Source organism: Nothoprocta perdicaria, unplaced genomic scaffold, assembly GCF_003342845.1.
Source record: "Nothoprocta perdicaria isolate Ctin4 unplaced genomic scaffold, notPer1 scaffold_40, whole genome shotgun sequence".
In the NCBI taxonomy this organism is placed as follows: Eukaryota; Metazoa; Chordata; class Aves; order Tinamiformes; family Tinamidae; genus Nothoprocta; species Nothoprocta perdicaria.
The window spans coordinates 4,467,296-4,482,108 of NW_020455644.1; the positions used below are offsets into that span (position 1 = coordinate 4,467,296).

A 14,813-nucleotide genomic window follows, 5' to 3' on the forward strand; every position below is an offset into this window, starting at 1 on the left:
AAGCATAAAAAATCTGCAACCAGTACTGAAATGGAGAATCATTGGGACCATATCTCTATGCCCCTTCCTCCCTTTCCTCAAAATCTGGTTGGCAAATAAACGTTGATCCCACTGTCTGTCAAAAAGACACCAATTCTAAATGATTTTTAATGTCAGTAATTTTTTCTAGTTGGCTTTAGGTGTATGTACTTCCGTGGGAGGAGGGGAATCCCATCCTCATTGGCACATCCTTTCCAACTTGCCCTTCTCTTGTCCTTCTGGACAGGCATCTTCTAGATTGCCTGCAAGCTCATGATGTTTACGCTGAACTCCAAAGACAGGTAAATCGCCCACGTGGATGAGTGTGTTTTTCCTTGGAACTGCAGTTTGAGTCAGTGTCTGGACACGTGGCTGTACTTGGAATCATTAGGAAACTATGCTTTCCCCGGAGATACCTGGCGTGGGTGAAGCTGCGGCTTTCTTGTTGAGACATATCAATGATAGCAAGAAAGATAATGTAGAGAAAAAAACTCACTAGCGGGAAAATCTAACTGATAAATGATGTCCTCATTTACACAGATTGCTGACATGTGGAAATTACTTAATTTTTGTAATCATATTTGTCCTTCTTCTGGTATTAGTGGCAGAAGTTCAATACATGAACATATGAGGAGACTGATGAGGTCAGAGGCGGGACCAATTTCTCCTGATTTACTATTTGGTAAAATGGGGAGGTCACACAGGAGGAATCCAGACTTTAAATTTGCTTTAGGGGGAGGAAGGAGGGAAAAAAAGAGCAATAACTAGCTGTGATTTGTGGGCTGACGCTGTCTGTTGTACTCCAGGGCTCAGGCTTTTCCAAATGACTTCCTGAGGAATGAAATCTGCATGTAAAAGTTGAAGAAATCCAACCGGAGTGCTTCAGTAGGTAGGAGAAAGCTACATGATCACATTTATTTGCACCGGCAGAAACAGAATTGAAGAATTCTTTTCTTTGTATATACACAAACAGAAGAGGCAAAATGTGCACACAGAGGGTGTACAGGGTGATGCTACTAGTTGTATGCATGCAACATAGTTCTAAATTATAGGTGGAAGTTGTTTCAAAACCTGCATGTTTTAATGGTGTGCTTAAGTGTGTTAACATTTGATTGTGCATTTCTTTCTGGTATCACATATCTGCAGAATGACCCTCTCACATGCATAAAGCAATGAAGCAACTGAAGGCAAAACTGGGACACTGGAAGCAAGCAGCAGCAGGGAAGCAGTATAGGAATGCTGCTCATCTGTTTCTTGAGGTTTACTGTATACGTATTAGCGTTTCTCTGGGAATAAACAAGCAGGAAAAATGCTGGCAGTAAAATGGGCTGTGGAACATGTATACTGTTGTAAGGGGTTTTAATAATTGTTCTACTGCAACTTCATAGAATATCATTAAAATAGACAGATTTTTGAAAATTGATATCTTAACATCTTACATAGCTTTTATGTGTGTCTGTATAAATGAGGGTAGTTATGCATATTTAGATAGTCTATGATAGAAAACTTAGCATATATTCTATATTCAAATAAGTTTTGGAAATAACAGGTTGTTACCTTAGTAGGTGGAACTAGTAATGCTCTGTGACATGGCATATTTTTTCTAAGTGGATTATTTAGCATTTCAACACCATATCTCAGATATATGACATGAGTTTTCCATTACACCATTTATTTTCGTTTAGATTAGGAAGCATAGTTATTCTTGTTTATGTAGTGTGTAATGCCTGCTGGGATGGCCCTGTATTCTCTTGAAAGTAAGGCAGAATAAATGCTCTAAGTAGAAAACTATTCTGCGTGTGTTTTAAAATTTCAATGTACCTGTATATTTAAAGAAGCTACCTGAAGCAAACTAGTGTTATTTGCAGCTATGGAAGGGAGAAAATCAGTAGCTAACTAGTAATATATTTATGTCTGCAACTGCTGTTTAGGAAGAATAGGAAATTTGTTGCAGGTTTTTGGTATCTGACCTGAAAAGTGAGGGGACTTTCTGAGCCATGAGATTGGAAGAACCTGACGTAGACAAATAGGGACTACGTTAGGAGGCACAGAAGTAGTTGCGTAGCTCAACAGTAACTGCTTATTGTGTATGGGGTAACAGTAAAAGCCAGACTTGGTACAAAAATTTGAATGTGTACGTTACTGAAGAAAGTCTAGCCCCTTGCTAGGACAACAGCTGCATTTTGCATGTGCGAGGGAGCAGCCACACGTACTCCTGATACTCTCCAGTTTTATTGCGCTCGTGGTTTTTTGCTCTCTCTGCATGGGAATGCCTCTAAAGTCTCTTGTGCACTTCGTTCTCTGAAATGTTGAACTCTTCTGCATCGCCACTGGAAATAGTCCATGATTTTAGTGGCAATAATGGGTTTGTATTCCTGCTGTTTATCAAGGCAGCACATCTAAGCTTTTAAAAGGTGCTTTCATTTTCCAGAAAGTGGACCTTAATCATGCACTTTCGATTTTCATAAAGCCCATTACTCCCTCCCCCTTTTCCATCCACCATTTCACTGAACATCATCAACTTTTTTTTTTTTCTTCCTAATATGAGGTTTAGGCATATTTTAGCAAGCATTCAGTTAAGATTTCCAGGTTTGTGCTGTCCTCGTCTGAGCTTGCCTTCTCTCTAGTCTAGTGTATAGCTAAGATATTGGGCATGACTGAATTGCTGACCATGAGTCATTCTTGCAGGTTAGCTGATTGAATATTCTGTCTGTGATATTTATTCTCTAATAGTGCTTCCCTGAGAGGAACTAGGAATATTCAAGAGAGCTTTACAGTATTTCCTAAAGGACAGTGCCTGTGATAAAATGCCAGCACACCTGTGCCCATTCTTAACATGAAACAGGAACACTCCAGGACATGGCCTTCAGCTACAGTATGAACTCTCCCCCTGAATAGGATGAGGAAGTAGGGAGAGAAGATTTTTACTTCCATAATGCAACATACAGCAGTGATGATTTTGTTCAACACATTGTGAGAATAAACATATCCTTATAATTGTTCATCCTCATGATGGTGAACCTTTAGGGTCATATAAAAGGTTAGGCATAAGCACAAGACATTAATGTTGAGGCTCTACTTTGTCTGGTTTTGAGGAAAGGGAAACTCCACCTTCACTCAGACCTTGAATATGTTTCCCCCTGGAAATCTGAAAAGATGAATGTGTGCATTAACTTGTTATGCTGTAGCTATGGCTTGAATATTCTCCCTCTCTTTAAGTGTTCCATTGTGATCCTTTCCCAAGAAGAAGAACTGGCTGTGTCTGAGCCTCTGTTCACTTCTGAGAAGGATGCTGTTGGGTCTGAATGATTGTGCCTAGCAAGTTGCTAGGCAACTTGCAGCTTGACCTGACTAATTCTTGCTTCTGTGTGTCTTCATATACATTTCCCTCTCTGTTTCTGATGGTTTTATGCAGTGTGCATGCCAACATAGTAATTATACATTAACCAGTGTCAGAGGTGTGTGTTGGGGAAGGTGTGTTTAACACAACTCAGAAACGGAATTCCAGGTGTATTGTCCCATTCTCATCAGAGTACCACTAGGCCTGAACCATACAAAAATGCTGACCTAGGATCTTGGGTTTGCTTAATTTGTACTCGGTGTCAAACCCAGGTTTGAGAGAGAGGTGTCTCAAACAGGTTCAAACCACAGTCTCAGGCAGATTAGAACTGGGATTTCTCTGTATTCTGGTAGCTTCAACAGTGCTCTGTGCAAAATTCTGGTTATAGCAAGGTGGCAGAGCATAAAGATCAGTGACCATGATCCTTCCAGCCCAATATGTCTCTATCATAGGCAATATTTTAGAATAAGATTATTAGGGTAAGTGCAGTGGGACATCTTTCCTGTCACTGAGTCAGTGGCGGTTGAAGATAAAAGTCCAAGTTATTTCAGGTGTCATGCAAAATGTAAGGCCTCTCCCCTGAAGTAAAACCTAGGGACTAAAATAGATATTCTTTTGAACATATCAGGTCATGCTCAGTAATGTTAAAAAGTAGACAATTGTCACTTACTCTAAGAGAGAATTGGGTATTGAATCAGAGAACCCCCTCATGCCAGCTTTTTATTCCTCAAAGGCCTCAGTTTTGGAACAGTCAATTCAGAAGAGTTTAGCTATAGAAACTACTTCTGAATTTAGGACATGTTCAAAGACCCTGTAGGCATTTCCAAGCCGGCTTACAAGTTGAAACTGCAAATGTTTGCATCACTGTCTGGTTCAAGAAATTGAAGTAGGTGATCTTCTATTTAGGTGCTCACTAGTGATTTCACAGGATAAACTAAAATATGTCAGTGCTGCAAAATGAAACAACTTACCTTGATCTTTGAGCTCCTCTTCCCATCTGTAAACATTCCATACTTTTTGATTCTGTCTTTGGATTTATTTTTTCCTCCATTTGATTTTTCTTTTGCCTATTAAATTGTAGGTAATATTATTTTGGTTTGTTTGTTTGTTTTTAAATGAAGAATGCTTTATAACACCAGAAAAGCCAAAAGGATGAATGCACACGACTTTTTGTGTGACTCTTATACCGAGCTCAGCTTTGTGCAGCTGTTGTATTGGCAGAAACAGAATAAACTGTTTCATTTTCTAAAGACACACAGATTAACATGTTTATTATAAACTGTGGAGTTTTTTCCTGTTTTTTTTTTTTTTTCTACCGGTCAAGCTTTAGTCTGAGCCACTAATCTGTCCCATCTTTGCTTATATTTTTGGTAGATAGTCAGCAGTGTATTCTTCTGAATGTGGCTGAAAGAAAAAATTGGATATTGGTGAGAAGATGATCTCCTGTGCAAATATGCTTCACGTTTCTTTATACGCAGTCCATGTTATATATGTCTATATGTGAACTGTGGGATAAATTGTACTTTGCTGACTTCAGTTAATCTCCTGGTGAAAACTTTTTATTATTTTTTCTGTACTGCGTGAATATATTCAGGCTGAAGCCTTATATGCAGTGATAATAGCTTCAACTCTATTTCTCTCTTTAGACCTACCATTTATCTAAAAGTCTTAGCTTACTTGAAGCCTCTTTGCTTGCAGCTTAGTTTTCCACCATCTGTTGCAGTCCTGAGGGATAACCTTCATTGGCAGATGTTCCACAAACCACCAAGCAGCAGTCAGGTGCTATTTGTGGTTTGTCCAAACAGTCTGTCCTGCAACTTCCTCAAAGCTGTGTTAGGAGAAAGTAAAAATGAATTAAGCAGCCAGAAAATGATTTGCAGGGGATTAGTTACAGTACTTTGGATAATAGCTTCTGCACTAGTCTGCCCATTCTTGAGGAGCAAGAAGGTTGCATTTTATAAATGCTATGAGTTTTAACCCTGTACTGTTTTGAAGCAGCTCTGTCTGTGCTATATGGCAGAGTAACCAGCATCATCACTTTGATAGAGCTGTGTACAGGTTAAGACCACTTGGCAAAAGTCTTTCATTTACCCCAGCTTTCAGTTGGTTACAAGAGAGATGTAAGGACAAAGTCTGGACAAAGAGATTTTAGTGGCAAAGCTTTACCCCTGCAGAAGGTGATGGGGGCTTGCCCAGGGTTTTGGGCATGACACTAAGTGCCTCAAGTGAGAAGACAAGCCTCTCAAGAAGTTTGAGAGGGGATCTGATTAATATGAATAAGTACATGAAGGGGGAATGTAGGGAGGAAGGGGTCAAACTCTTCTCACTGGTGGCCGGTGATAGGACAAAGGGTAATGGATCTAAGTTGAAACACAGGCAGTTCCATCTTCATGTGAGGAAGAACTTCTTTCCTGTGGGGGTGACAGAGCCCTGGAACAGGCTGCCCAGGGAGGCTGTGGAGTCTCCTTCTCTGGAGGTCTTCAAAACTCATCTGGGTGCCACCCTGTGCAATGTGCTGTAGGTGTCCCTGCTGGAGCAGGGGGTTGGACTAGATTATCTCTAGAGGTCCTTCTCAACCTTAGCCATTCTGTAATTCTGTGAAGTGCTGCCCACCAAGCTTTGGGACCGTTCCTGCACCATGGTAGGAGGCCTCCAAAAGGGAGAGAGGAGGGCTTCAACCTGTCCTCTTTGTACAGTTCCTTCTGCAGTGTCCCACAGGGTGAAAAGGCTTTTGTGTATAAGGGCCTGGCACCTGGGCTGCAAAGGAACCTAAGTGTCAGGGGAAAACATTTCTTACATCTATCCCAAATGCTGAATTTTGCATCAGCCTCCTCAAGGGTTAGATCCCCAGCCTTTCTGCCTAGCCTAGTTTTTGCAGAATCTCTGTTCCCCATAATGGTGTTCTGGAGGTCTAAGGAAGAGATTACATGTGATGCTGAACAGCAGTACGTCTGATATGCATAACCACAGGAAAGAAATAAAACATGAATAACATCTCTATCAAGTTATTTTTTCCCCTAAAAACATCTTGAGATACTCAGCTAAGAAGACTTGAAATGCAGCAATTGTATATTTTACTCATCTGTTTTATATACTTCAGTAACCAAAGGACATAGAATTAATAAGCACTACACTTGGTTCTCTTTTCCTCCCTGCTAGACAGACCTGAGCAGTCAGCTTTTTTGCTACTCATGTCACCACAGAGAGGCATTTGGCCTTTGTATTCATGGATTCTGTCAAGACTATTTCCTTCCATCTGGTAACATTCTGTGCTTTGTGCTGTACAGCTCCGTTTTATTTGGGACAGACTGTAAGGGCACAATTAGGGGAGAAGCAGCTGGAACTAGTCAGAGAGAAAAGAGAACATCAGCAGCTCAGGGAAAAACATATGAAATGTTTTTATATTAATGTATTCTAGCATGCTCAGCCTTCAAATCTTTGGCTCATTATTTCTTTTTGTTCTTTAAGTTATTTAGTGTACATATGTCCTACAATTCAATGATTTCATTTGGATTTTGATCATGGTGCATACAGCTGTATGAATCAGTGAAAACAGAGCATGTTTATGTGAGAGCAGAGCATTAACAGTTCACTCACTTTGGTACATCCTGTACATCAGCATTAAACTGTCATGGCTTTCTGGTCAAAATCTCTGTTACACACCGAGGGGAAAAAAAATAAAAATTTAAAGTTCTGTGTCAAATTGCATGCAACTAGAAAACACCGATGATTAAAATGCATTTACTGTTTTCCCCCACAATTAAAAAGTTCCTTCTAAGAAAGTTTTGCTCATTGTATTTCTCACTGGATTTCTTCCTTTTCCTAGGGATATTCTCAACATGGCTGACTGGAAGCCACTACTTATTCTTCTCTTTGCAATCACCTGCTGCTCTATAGATGCACAGCAGACTGGTAATCCACTAAAGAAATGACTCTTTTTTACATTAAAATAAGTAGTAAAATTAAGTAATTTTAATATTCATAATTATCATTATGAAATGTTTTTAGGAGGTGTATAATTAAAGTAGAATAGGAGAGGTGTCCTAAAACCTGTAAAATTATCTGGAACAGTTCATTATAGTTTTTGTTGTTACTGTTTTGTTTTTGTTGTTCCTACATGCTGATATTCTGTATTTTCAAAAATAATGAAAAAAACTCTTAAATATTCATATTGTCTATATATTCCTCATAGATGCATGCTGAAATGCAAACTTGAATTTTAAAACTAGAGTTTAAAATTGTGGAGAACAACCGAATATTTGCAATTGTAGTTTAGCTTAAATTCAATGCCAAGGATGAGTACAGCTTGACAGTATTTTTTCCTGCAACTCATTAATGATATTTTTTCCCCCCTGCAGCCTTTCCAGAACAATATGCTGATGTTATTTTCCTTATTGTCTCTCCTGAGACTATGACAACTTCGGCTTTTGAGGAAGTAAAAAATCTTATCTCTGAGACAGTTAGGCAGCTAGATGTTGGGCTTAACAAGTACAGCATTGGCCTTGCCCAGTTTAGTGGGGTAGGACAGGTGGAGTTTGTACTGAACACATATGAAAAGAAAGAAGAGATACTTGGCCACATACAGCGCATCACTGCATTCGCTGAAGGCTCCTTGCAAACTGGAAGTATCCTGGAGTTCTTGCTGGAAACCTTTTTTGTGGATGAGGCTGGAAGCCGACTCAGCGAAGGCACTCCACAAGTCGTGGTGTTCATCGCACCCTCCGGAGCCAGAGATGATATCATGGAGGCAACTTGGGAGCTAGAAGAGATGGGGGTAAAAGTTTTCCCAATTGCTACTGAAAGCTTTCGTGGGGAAGTACAGTTGGGAGCCGCCCCCCGCGCACCTTACGAAAAGATTTACGAAGCAGAGGTCATTGATCACGAACAGAAAAAGGTTGTCACCGATATCGAAGTCTCTGTTCAGAAGCTTTATGATATTGAGGATTCAAGTGCACCAGCAGGTATGGTTTATCATCACAGAAAAACCAATAGCCCTAGTAACTTCTAACCCATTGGGAATCCAGGGCAACTGCTCAGATAGATAGTTGTGAGAGAAGACCAGAGTGCAAACGGGTGGTGATTGTATTTTACAGAGTTGTTGGACTGGCAAAGTATTTTCCACCTTTTGCTGTCCTGAGGCAATACCTGCCCATGCACAATTTAGCATTTAGCTGTTTCCATCAAGAGGAACAAGGCCTCTTTGCTCCATTTGCAACTGCTTTGCTTTTGAGGGGTTGGCTGTAATGAAATGGCAACAATTTTGCCTAAATTCTGTTTTGAGAAAATGGCCATAGAAAAGTTTATATTTAACCACAGAACAACTTCATAAATGTCCTGGGGTGTTTTGATTAGCAGTCACTCTGCAGAAGACTGAAAAAAAGCATTGCCTTGCAGAATTCTTTGTAGTGTGGAGAATCCAGCATTTATTTCATGACTGTTATTTACCACAAAAACATAAAAATCTCAGCTGTTAAGGCAGATAGAAATTGAGATTTTGTGCAGTATTGTAGCACGATGCTGTAAATGATCCTTTTTTTAAAAACAATCTACTCCAGCTGTACCCACCAATTATCCCACAGTGTCATCTCTGTTAATTTTATATCTCACTTTGCTTTTAGTGTGTTCCAGTGCGACTATTGCCGATATTGTGTTTCTTGTGGATGAATCCAGCAAAATTGGGTCAAAAAACTTCCAGCTCATTAGGACCTTTCTGTTAAAAGTTGTTAAAGCCCTGGATATTGGCTCAAGCAATGTAAGAGTTGGATTAGTGACGTACAGTAATGAACCAAGGCTAGAGTTCACCCTAGACACATTCAAGAATAAACTGGAAATCCTGAACTACCTGAAGAACTTACCCTATCGAGGAGGACAGCCTTACACTGGAAAAGCCATTGAATTCCTGAGAAAGATGGTTTTTACTAAAGGAGCAGGTAGCAGGGAAAAACAAGGAGCGCAGCAAATTGCTGTCGTTATCACTGATGGCCAGTCCTTGGATAATTACATTGAGCCAGCATCTAAACTAAGGCGTAGAGGTGTTACTGTCTATGCTGTGGGGATCCAGAATACCACAGAGAGTGGCAAACTTGATAAAATTGCAACTTATCCTCCAAACAAACACGTCTTCAACCTGAAGTTTTTTCTACAGCTGTCAAATATTGGATGGAAAATAAAAAAACGACTTTGTAATGAGATTGTGACAAAAACCTTTGTAGTCCCATCACAAATCCAGAATCTGAAAGAAGGTAAGAAGTACATACATAATTCCCATTTAAATATGCTGTGCTGCCAGGTTTGGTGACAAGTGAAATACTTAGTGATAAAGTGAAATAGCTGAGCCATGCACTTATTAATAGTTTGGGAAAATAAACTCATAACAATATATATCTTATCTATATAAATATAAATATTTATTTTATCCATAACTAAATTGTATCCAGTCTGACCCCCAAAAGCCTATCTTATCATTCTCAGAGCTATGTTTCCAAATGTGTTTATTCTTTTTTCCATTCTTTTGTTGCATTGTTACTGTACCCCACCATGTTTACTTTTATTTCGGTTTTTCTCTAACATTTCACACTTTTTAAATACTTTATTCCAGTCTTGATTGCTGTCCCACCATGCTTATTATCTTTTTGTTTCCCAGTTCCAACCATGATAGGTTTTATTCTTCCATTTTGTTGTCTTGATGCATTTTATTGGTGTAGAGAAGTCTGATCGTCGCTAATCTAATCTCTCAAACACCCAAGATTTTACAGGCTTTTGGGCTTTTCCCAAGGGCTTTTCCCAAGCCAAACATTACTTTTAACGTTTACTGACTTACTTGGAGATTGGAATGTAATCGATTCAATTTCTTACTCCTTCTTGAAGTGTCAAAAGTTCTGTAACTTCTTAAACTTTTGTTTGTTTGTTTTCTCTCCGCTAATTAGGTTGTAAGGAAACAGAGGAAGCTGACATTTATTTCTTGGTTGATGGCTCTGGCAGCATAAATGTATCTGATTTCAAGGACATGAAAACCTTCATGAATGAGACAATCAGAATGTTTCAAGTTGGTGCCAACATGGTTCGTTTTGGCGTTGTTCAATATGCAGAAACGACAAGGACAGAATTCGTGATTGGCCAACATAACAGTATAAAAGCCTTATCAGAGGCAATTTGGAATATTTGGCAAATAGGTGGAGGCACCCAAACTGGAAATGCATTAAGGTTTATGAAAAGTCTGTTCAAAAAGACTGTCAGGAACAATGTTCCACAGATCCTGGTAGTGATTACAGATGGCGAATCGCAAGATAAGGTGGCTCAATCAGCAAAAGAGCTGAGGGAACAAAATATTGTTATATTGGCCATTGGTGTCAAGAACGCTGTTCAGAGAGAGCTGGAAGAAATAGCGGGGACAAAAGACAAAGTATTCCTTGTGAATGACTACAATTCCCTGATGCTTATTAAACATGACATTGTGCAAGATATCTGTTCAATGAATGGTAAGAGTCTCTCCTCAGTAGCTGCATTCTTTCTAGGTACCTAGTGTTCGAATGTGCTCATACAGTTTTGATTGTCCCGAAGAGGGTATTGCTACATAAACAGAAATAACTATAAATCTGTGTGCAAATGAACTCAGGTCAAGGCAAGTTACCCTCTTTCAAGCTATAGTTTTTACCAATCACTGAACAAAATGAAATTATACTAAATAAGAGCAGTTGAAAGTGCTTAATGTTCCCAAGTGTAGAAATTAAGTACTTGGTTATGACATGCAGCAGTCTCGTTTTGTGAGAACAGATATGGAACACAGCGATAATGCCTCTCCTGAATTGCCTGCACTCTAACACCAGCATCCTTGTGGTTTTAAACAGGTCAATAGTTTAAGCATTACAGGACAGTCTTTCATAGATAGACTCTGATTGTCAGTACCCAAATCACGGAATGCTTTTCTGACGGGTGCAGAGTACTCTTTCCCTGGGATCATGTGCCTACCTCACTGTACCACACACTCACTGTCTTGGAGGAGGATGACCATGCATTGAATGTCAGAATTCTCTCTCGAAACGCACTCACTGGTTCAACAGAGGGTCATATACGGTGAACAAAGGCACTGTTTCCAACAGTCTCCAGCTTTTGTTTAAATGTTAACTGTTTACTACCAAGATTTAATTCTTTTTTGGGGCAAGCCCGTCTGCCTGTTCTATTATTCCCTATGTTTTGGACATTGATACAATGAAGATGTTAACAGTGCAGTTAACCTATGCTTTTTTCTCCTTTGTTTCTTAGTTTGTAAGAATTTGCGAGCCGACATAGTTTTCCTGGTGGACAGCTCCGGGAGTATTCATCCAGCTGAGTTTCAGAGAGTGAAGAAATTCACACAGTCAGTGGTGAGCGGAGTAGAGGTTGGGCTCGATGCCGTTCGATTCGGCTTGCTGCAGTTCAGCTCTGACGTCAGAGAGGAGTTCCAGCTTGACAGATACAGCAGCACGCCTGCCCTGCACAGAGCCATTCAGGAGATGCAGCAGATGAAAGGAGGGACACTTACTGGGAAAGCACTGTCCTTTGCTGCCTCTTACTTTGACCGAGACAGGGGTGGGCGGCCCGAACTCAAACAGTACCTCATAGTGATCACTGATGGGGAGTCCCAAGAACCAGTGAAAATGCCAGCCAAGGCCATACGGGACAAAGGTATCATCGTCTATGCCATTGACATGCTGCGGGCAAACAATTCCCAGCTTGTGGAGATTGCTGGAACTCAAGACAGAGTGTTTCTTGAGAATAACCTTGAATTCCTGAATAAGAAGATTCTCTTTGAAATTTGCAGTCAAGAAAATTGTAAGTGATGATGGTAACTCACTTTGTACATTCTCTTTAGTTCGATTTTGTCACTTTCCCTGTTAAGTCTTCATAAGGACAGATTTTGCTTTCCCTATTTATGATGGAATCTAACATCTCTGCATTCCCCAGTGATATTATGCAATTACAGTGACATGAAATGTAGTATCAGAACATGGGCTTTTTTTGTTTGTTTGATTTTTGTTACAATCTCATTCTTTTCCTCATATGCAGATAGGTAAGTAGTTTCCTTTTGTCTTCAGGAAAGCACCTAAGCATTTCTGTATTGGTTTCCTCCGAGTCTCTGCACTTTCTGGTTTTGGCTGGGATAAAATCCCTGCACAGGAACAGGGGAAGGAGAGAGAGAATTCTAACCTTGGTTTTTTTTTTTTTTTTGTTTCCTCTGTTTCCACTTATACCAGTGTGCAAAAGGGCAGAAGTTGCTGATATCATGTTTGCAGTGCACGTATCATCTGGCATTACAGCCCTGCAGCTGAAGAGTGTGCAGCGTCTCCTGGAAGCAGTGGTCAATGGCTCCATAGTCGGAGCAGACAAGGTTCGCTTCGGTGCTTTGGTGTATAGCTCCAAACAGAAGGTGCATTTCTCACTTAGCTCGTACTTCTCCAAGGCTCGGATCAGAGGGGCAATATTCAACTTGAAGCCTCTGCCAGGCCAGCCCCTCACAGCAAGAGCTTTGAACTTTGCCAGGCAGAGATTTGGCGTGAGCTACGGTGGGCGAGCGTCTTCTCATGCCGTCACCAGGATCCTCATTCTCGTTACTGATGAACCAACCGCTCCATCGGATAGAGCAAACCTTCCTGCAGCTCTAAGAGCTTTGAAGGAAGATGGAATCAACTTAGTTGCTGTTGGAATGAGCACGGCAAGCAAAGCAGAATTTCAGGAGGTTCTTGGAAATAAAGAACAATTACTCTTTGTACAGAGCTATGATGCACTGGAAAGCATACAGGAAAACCTTATGCAGATAGTGTGTGAGAAATCTAAGCCAGGTAAAAAACATTTTTTACAGAGCTATTATGTTTTTTCTACAACTGCTATAGGCTGTTTAAAACAGGAACAGTAATTAAAATTGTCTGTGGAGACAAGGGGAAGGTGGATGGAAAAGTTTAGAGACAGTTACCTGCTTGAAATACAAAGTGCCAGGATTTAATCCCAAAGGTGCCTTCTAATGATATGCTTCTATCAGTTGTTTTCAAAAGGTGACATGCTGGTAAGTGGAATTGGATGTCATCTAAATTTTCTTGAGTATTTTTCCTCCACACATAGCAGAGACTGTTCCTTATAAATGCACTTTCCACTTCAATGGGAACCTGTCCTGTCACGTTTTCTTGCTGTACAACATAGAGTATCAGCATGTCTAAGAAAGAAACAATTTCTAGATCCAAAGAAGTGTCACTCTGATAACTTGAGTAGAGGCTGCCAATTGAAATGTTGGATAGATCTGCTTCTGCAATGAGAAAAATAGGTGACAACTCCTTCAGCTTCTAAGGATACTAACGCCCTGTTTTCATTCCTTGTAGTCGGGCAGTTTAAGTGGTATTTCCTTGGTGTGGCAGTTCAGATAGCAAGAGGATAGAGAGCAGTGAGTGGGGTAGTTAATCTGACTTTGCTTCATTCTTAGGTAAAGTCTGACCTTCCTGAGCTGAGGGTTTGACATCAGGCATAAGTTCTGTCTTGAGTCTCTCGCTGCCTTTTAGATGCTGCATAAAGTAGTATTTTCTGCTGCAGGCTGATACTGTGTAAAGGATGAAGGGTTGAAGTAAGATAAATGATGGATTGGCCTTGAATGGCCTGTCTGTGAATAGCTGATGTCACTGAAATTTTATATGAAAGAGCAAAAACAAGGCTAAACACTACCAAGGTTACATCCTTCACTAATCTTTTTCTTTCTTTTTCTGCTTTTTCCCTAAGTTTGCAGCCATCAATTGGCAGATCTGGTATTCTTGATAGATGGGTCAGAAAGCATATCAGAAAATAACTTTTCTATCATGAAGAATTTCATGAAGGAAATTGTGGACAGTTTTATTGTTTCAAAGGATGATGTACATGTTGGAGTAGTGCAGTACAGCCAAGACCCACAGAAAGAATTTTCTCTTAAGGACTTCTATACCAGCACCAGCATAAAGGACCAGATCGACAGCATCGTGCAGTTGCGGTCCTCTACGTACACTGGCAAAGGGCTGCGGTTTGTCCGGAGCCTTTTTGAGCCTGCCAATGGAAGCCGCATTAGACAAGGAGTCTCCCAGAACCTGATTGTGATTACAGACGGGTATTCTGCTGACGAGGTGGACGATGCAGCCATGGCTTTGAGGAGGGAGGGCATCCTTCTCTTTGCAGTTGGCGTAGGGACCATAAACTCTTTTGAGCTGCTTCGAATAGCTGGTGATGCAAAGAGAGTGTTCACAGTGGAGAGCTTTGATGCACTGAAAACCATCAAGAGGCACATTGTTGAAGAAGTCTGTGAATCTGGGGATCGTCCTAGCAAGGGTAAGCAACATAAGCCTTTTGTTGGCTACATATGAGTGCGAATCCATATGCACGTGTACAGTCCTTGGCAAAGGTACCTGAACTAGCTCAGAAGCAAGGCAGCTGTTTCACCAGAGCGCTCTGCTCTGCTTACACAGCT

General features: G+C 40.4%; 1 protein-coding gene across 1 annotated transcript in view; it reads left to right on the forward strand.

The window, feature by feature from the left end:
• Positions 1 to 789: 789 nt before the first annotated feature.
• COL6A6 (collagen type VI alpha 6 chain) overlaps positions 790 to 14,813 on the forward strand; it is a 42,755-nt gene continuing 28,731 nt past the window's right edge. Inside the window, exons 1-8 of the mRNA XM_026045541.1 lie at positions 790 to 907; positions 7,185 to 7,270; positions 7,717 to 8,319; positions 8,977 to 9,600; positions 10,285 to 10,836; positions 11,621 to 12,169; positions 12,592 to 13,176; positions 14,099 to 14,674. Coding sequence (XP_025901326.1) covers positions 7,198 to 7,270; positions 7,717 to 8,319; positions 8,977 to 9,600; positions 10,285 to 10,836; positions 11,621 to 12,169; positions 12,592 to 13,176; positions 14,099 to 14,674 — 3,562 coding nt within the window. The 5' untranslated portion in view covers positions 790 to 907; positions 7,185 to 7,197. The remainder of the gene's footprint in view (positions 908 to 7,184; positions 7,271 to 7,716; positions 8,320 to 8,976; positions 9,601 to 10,284; positions 10,837 to 11,620; positions 12,170 to 12,591; positions 13,177 to 14,098; positions 14,675 to 14,813) is intronic.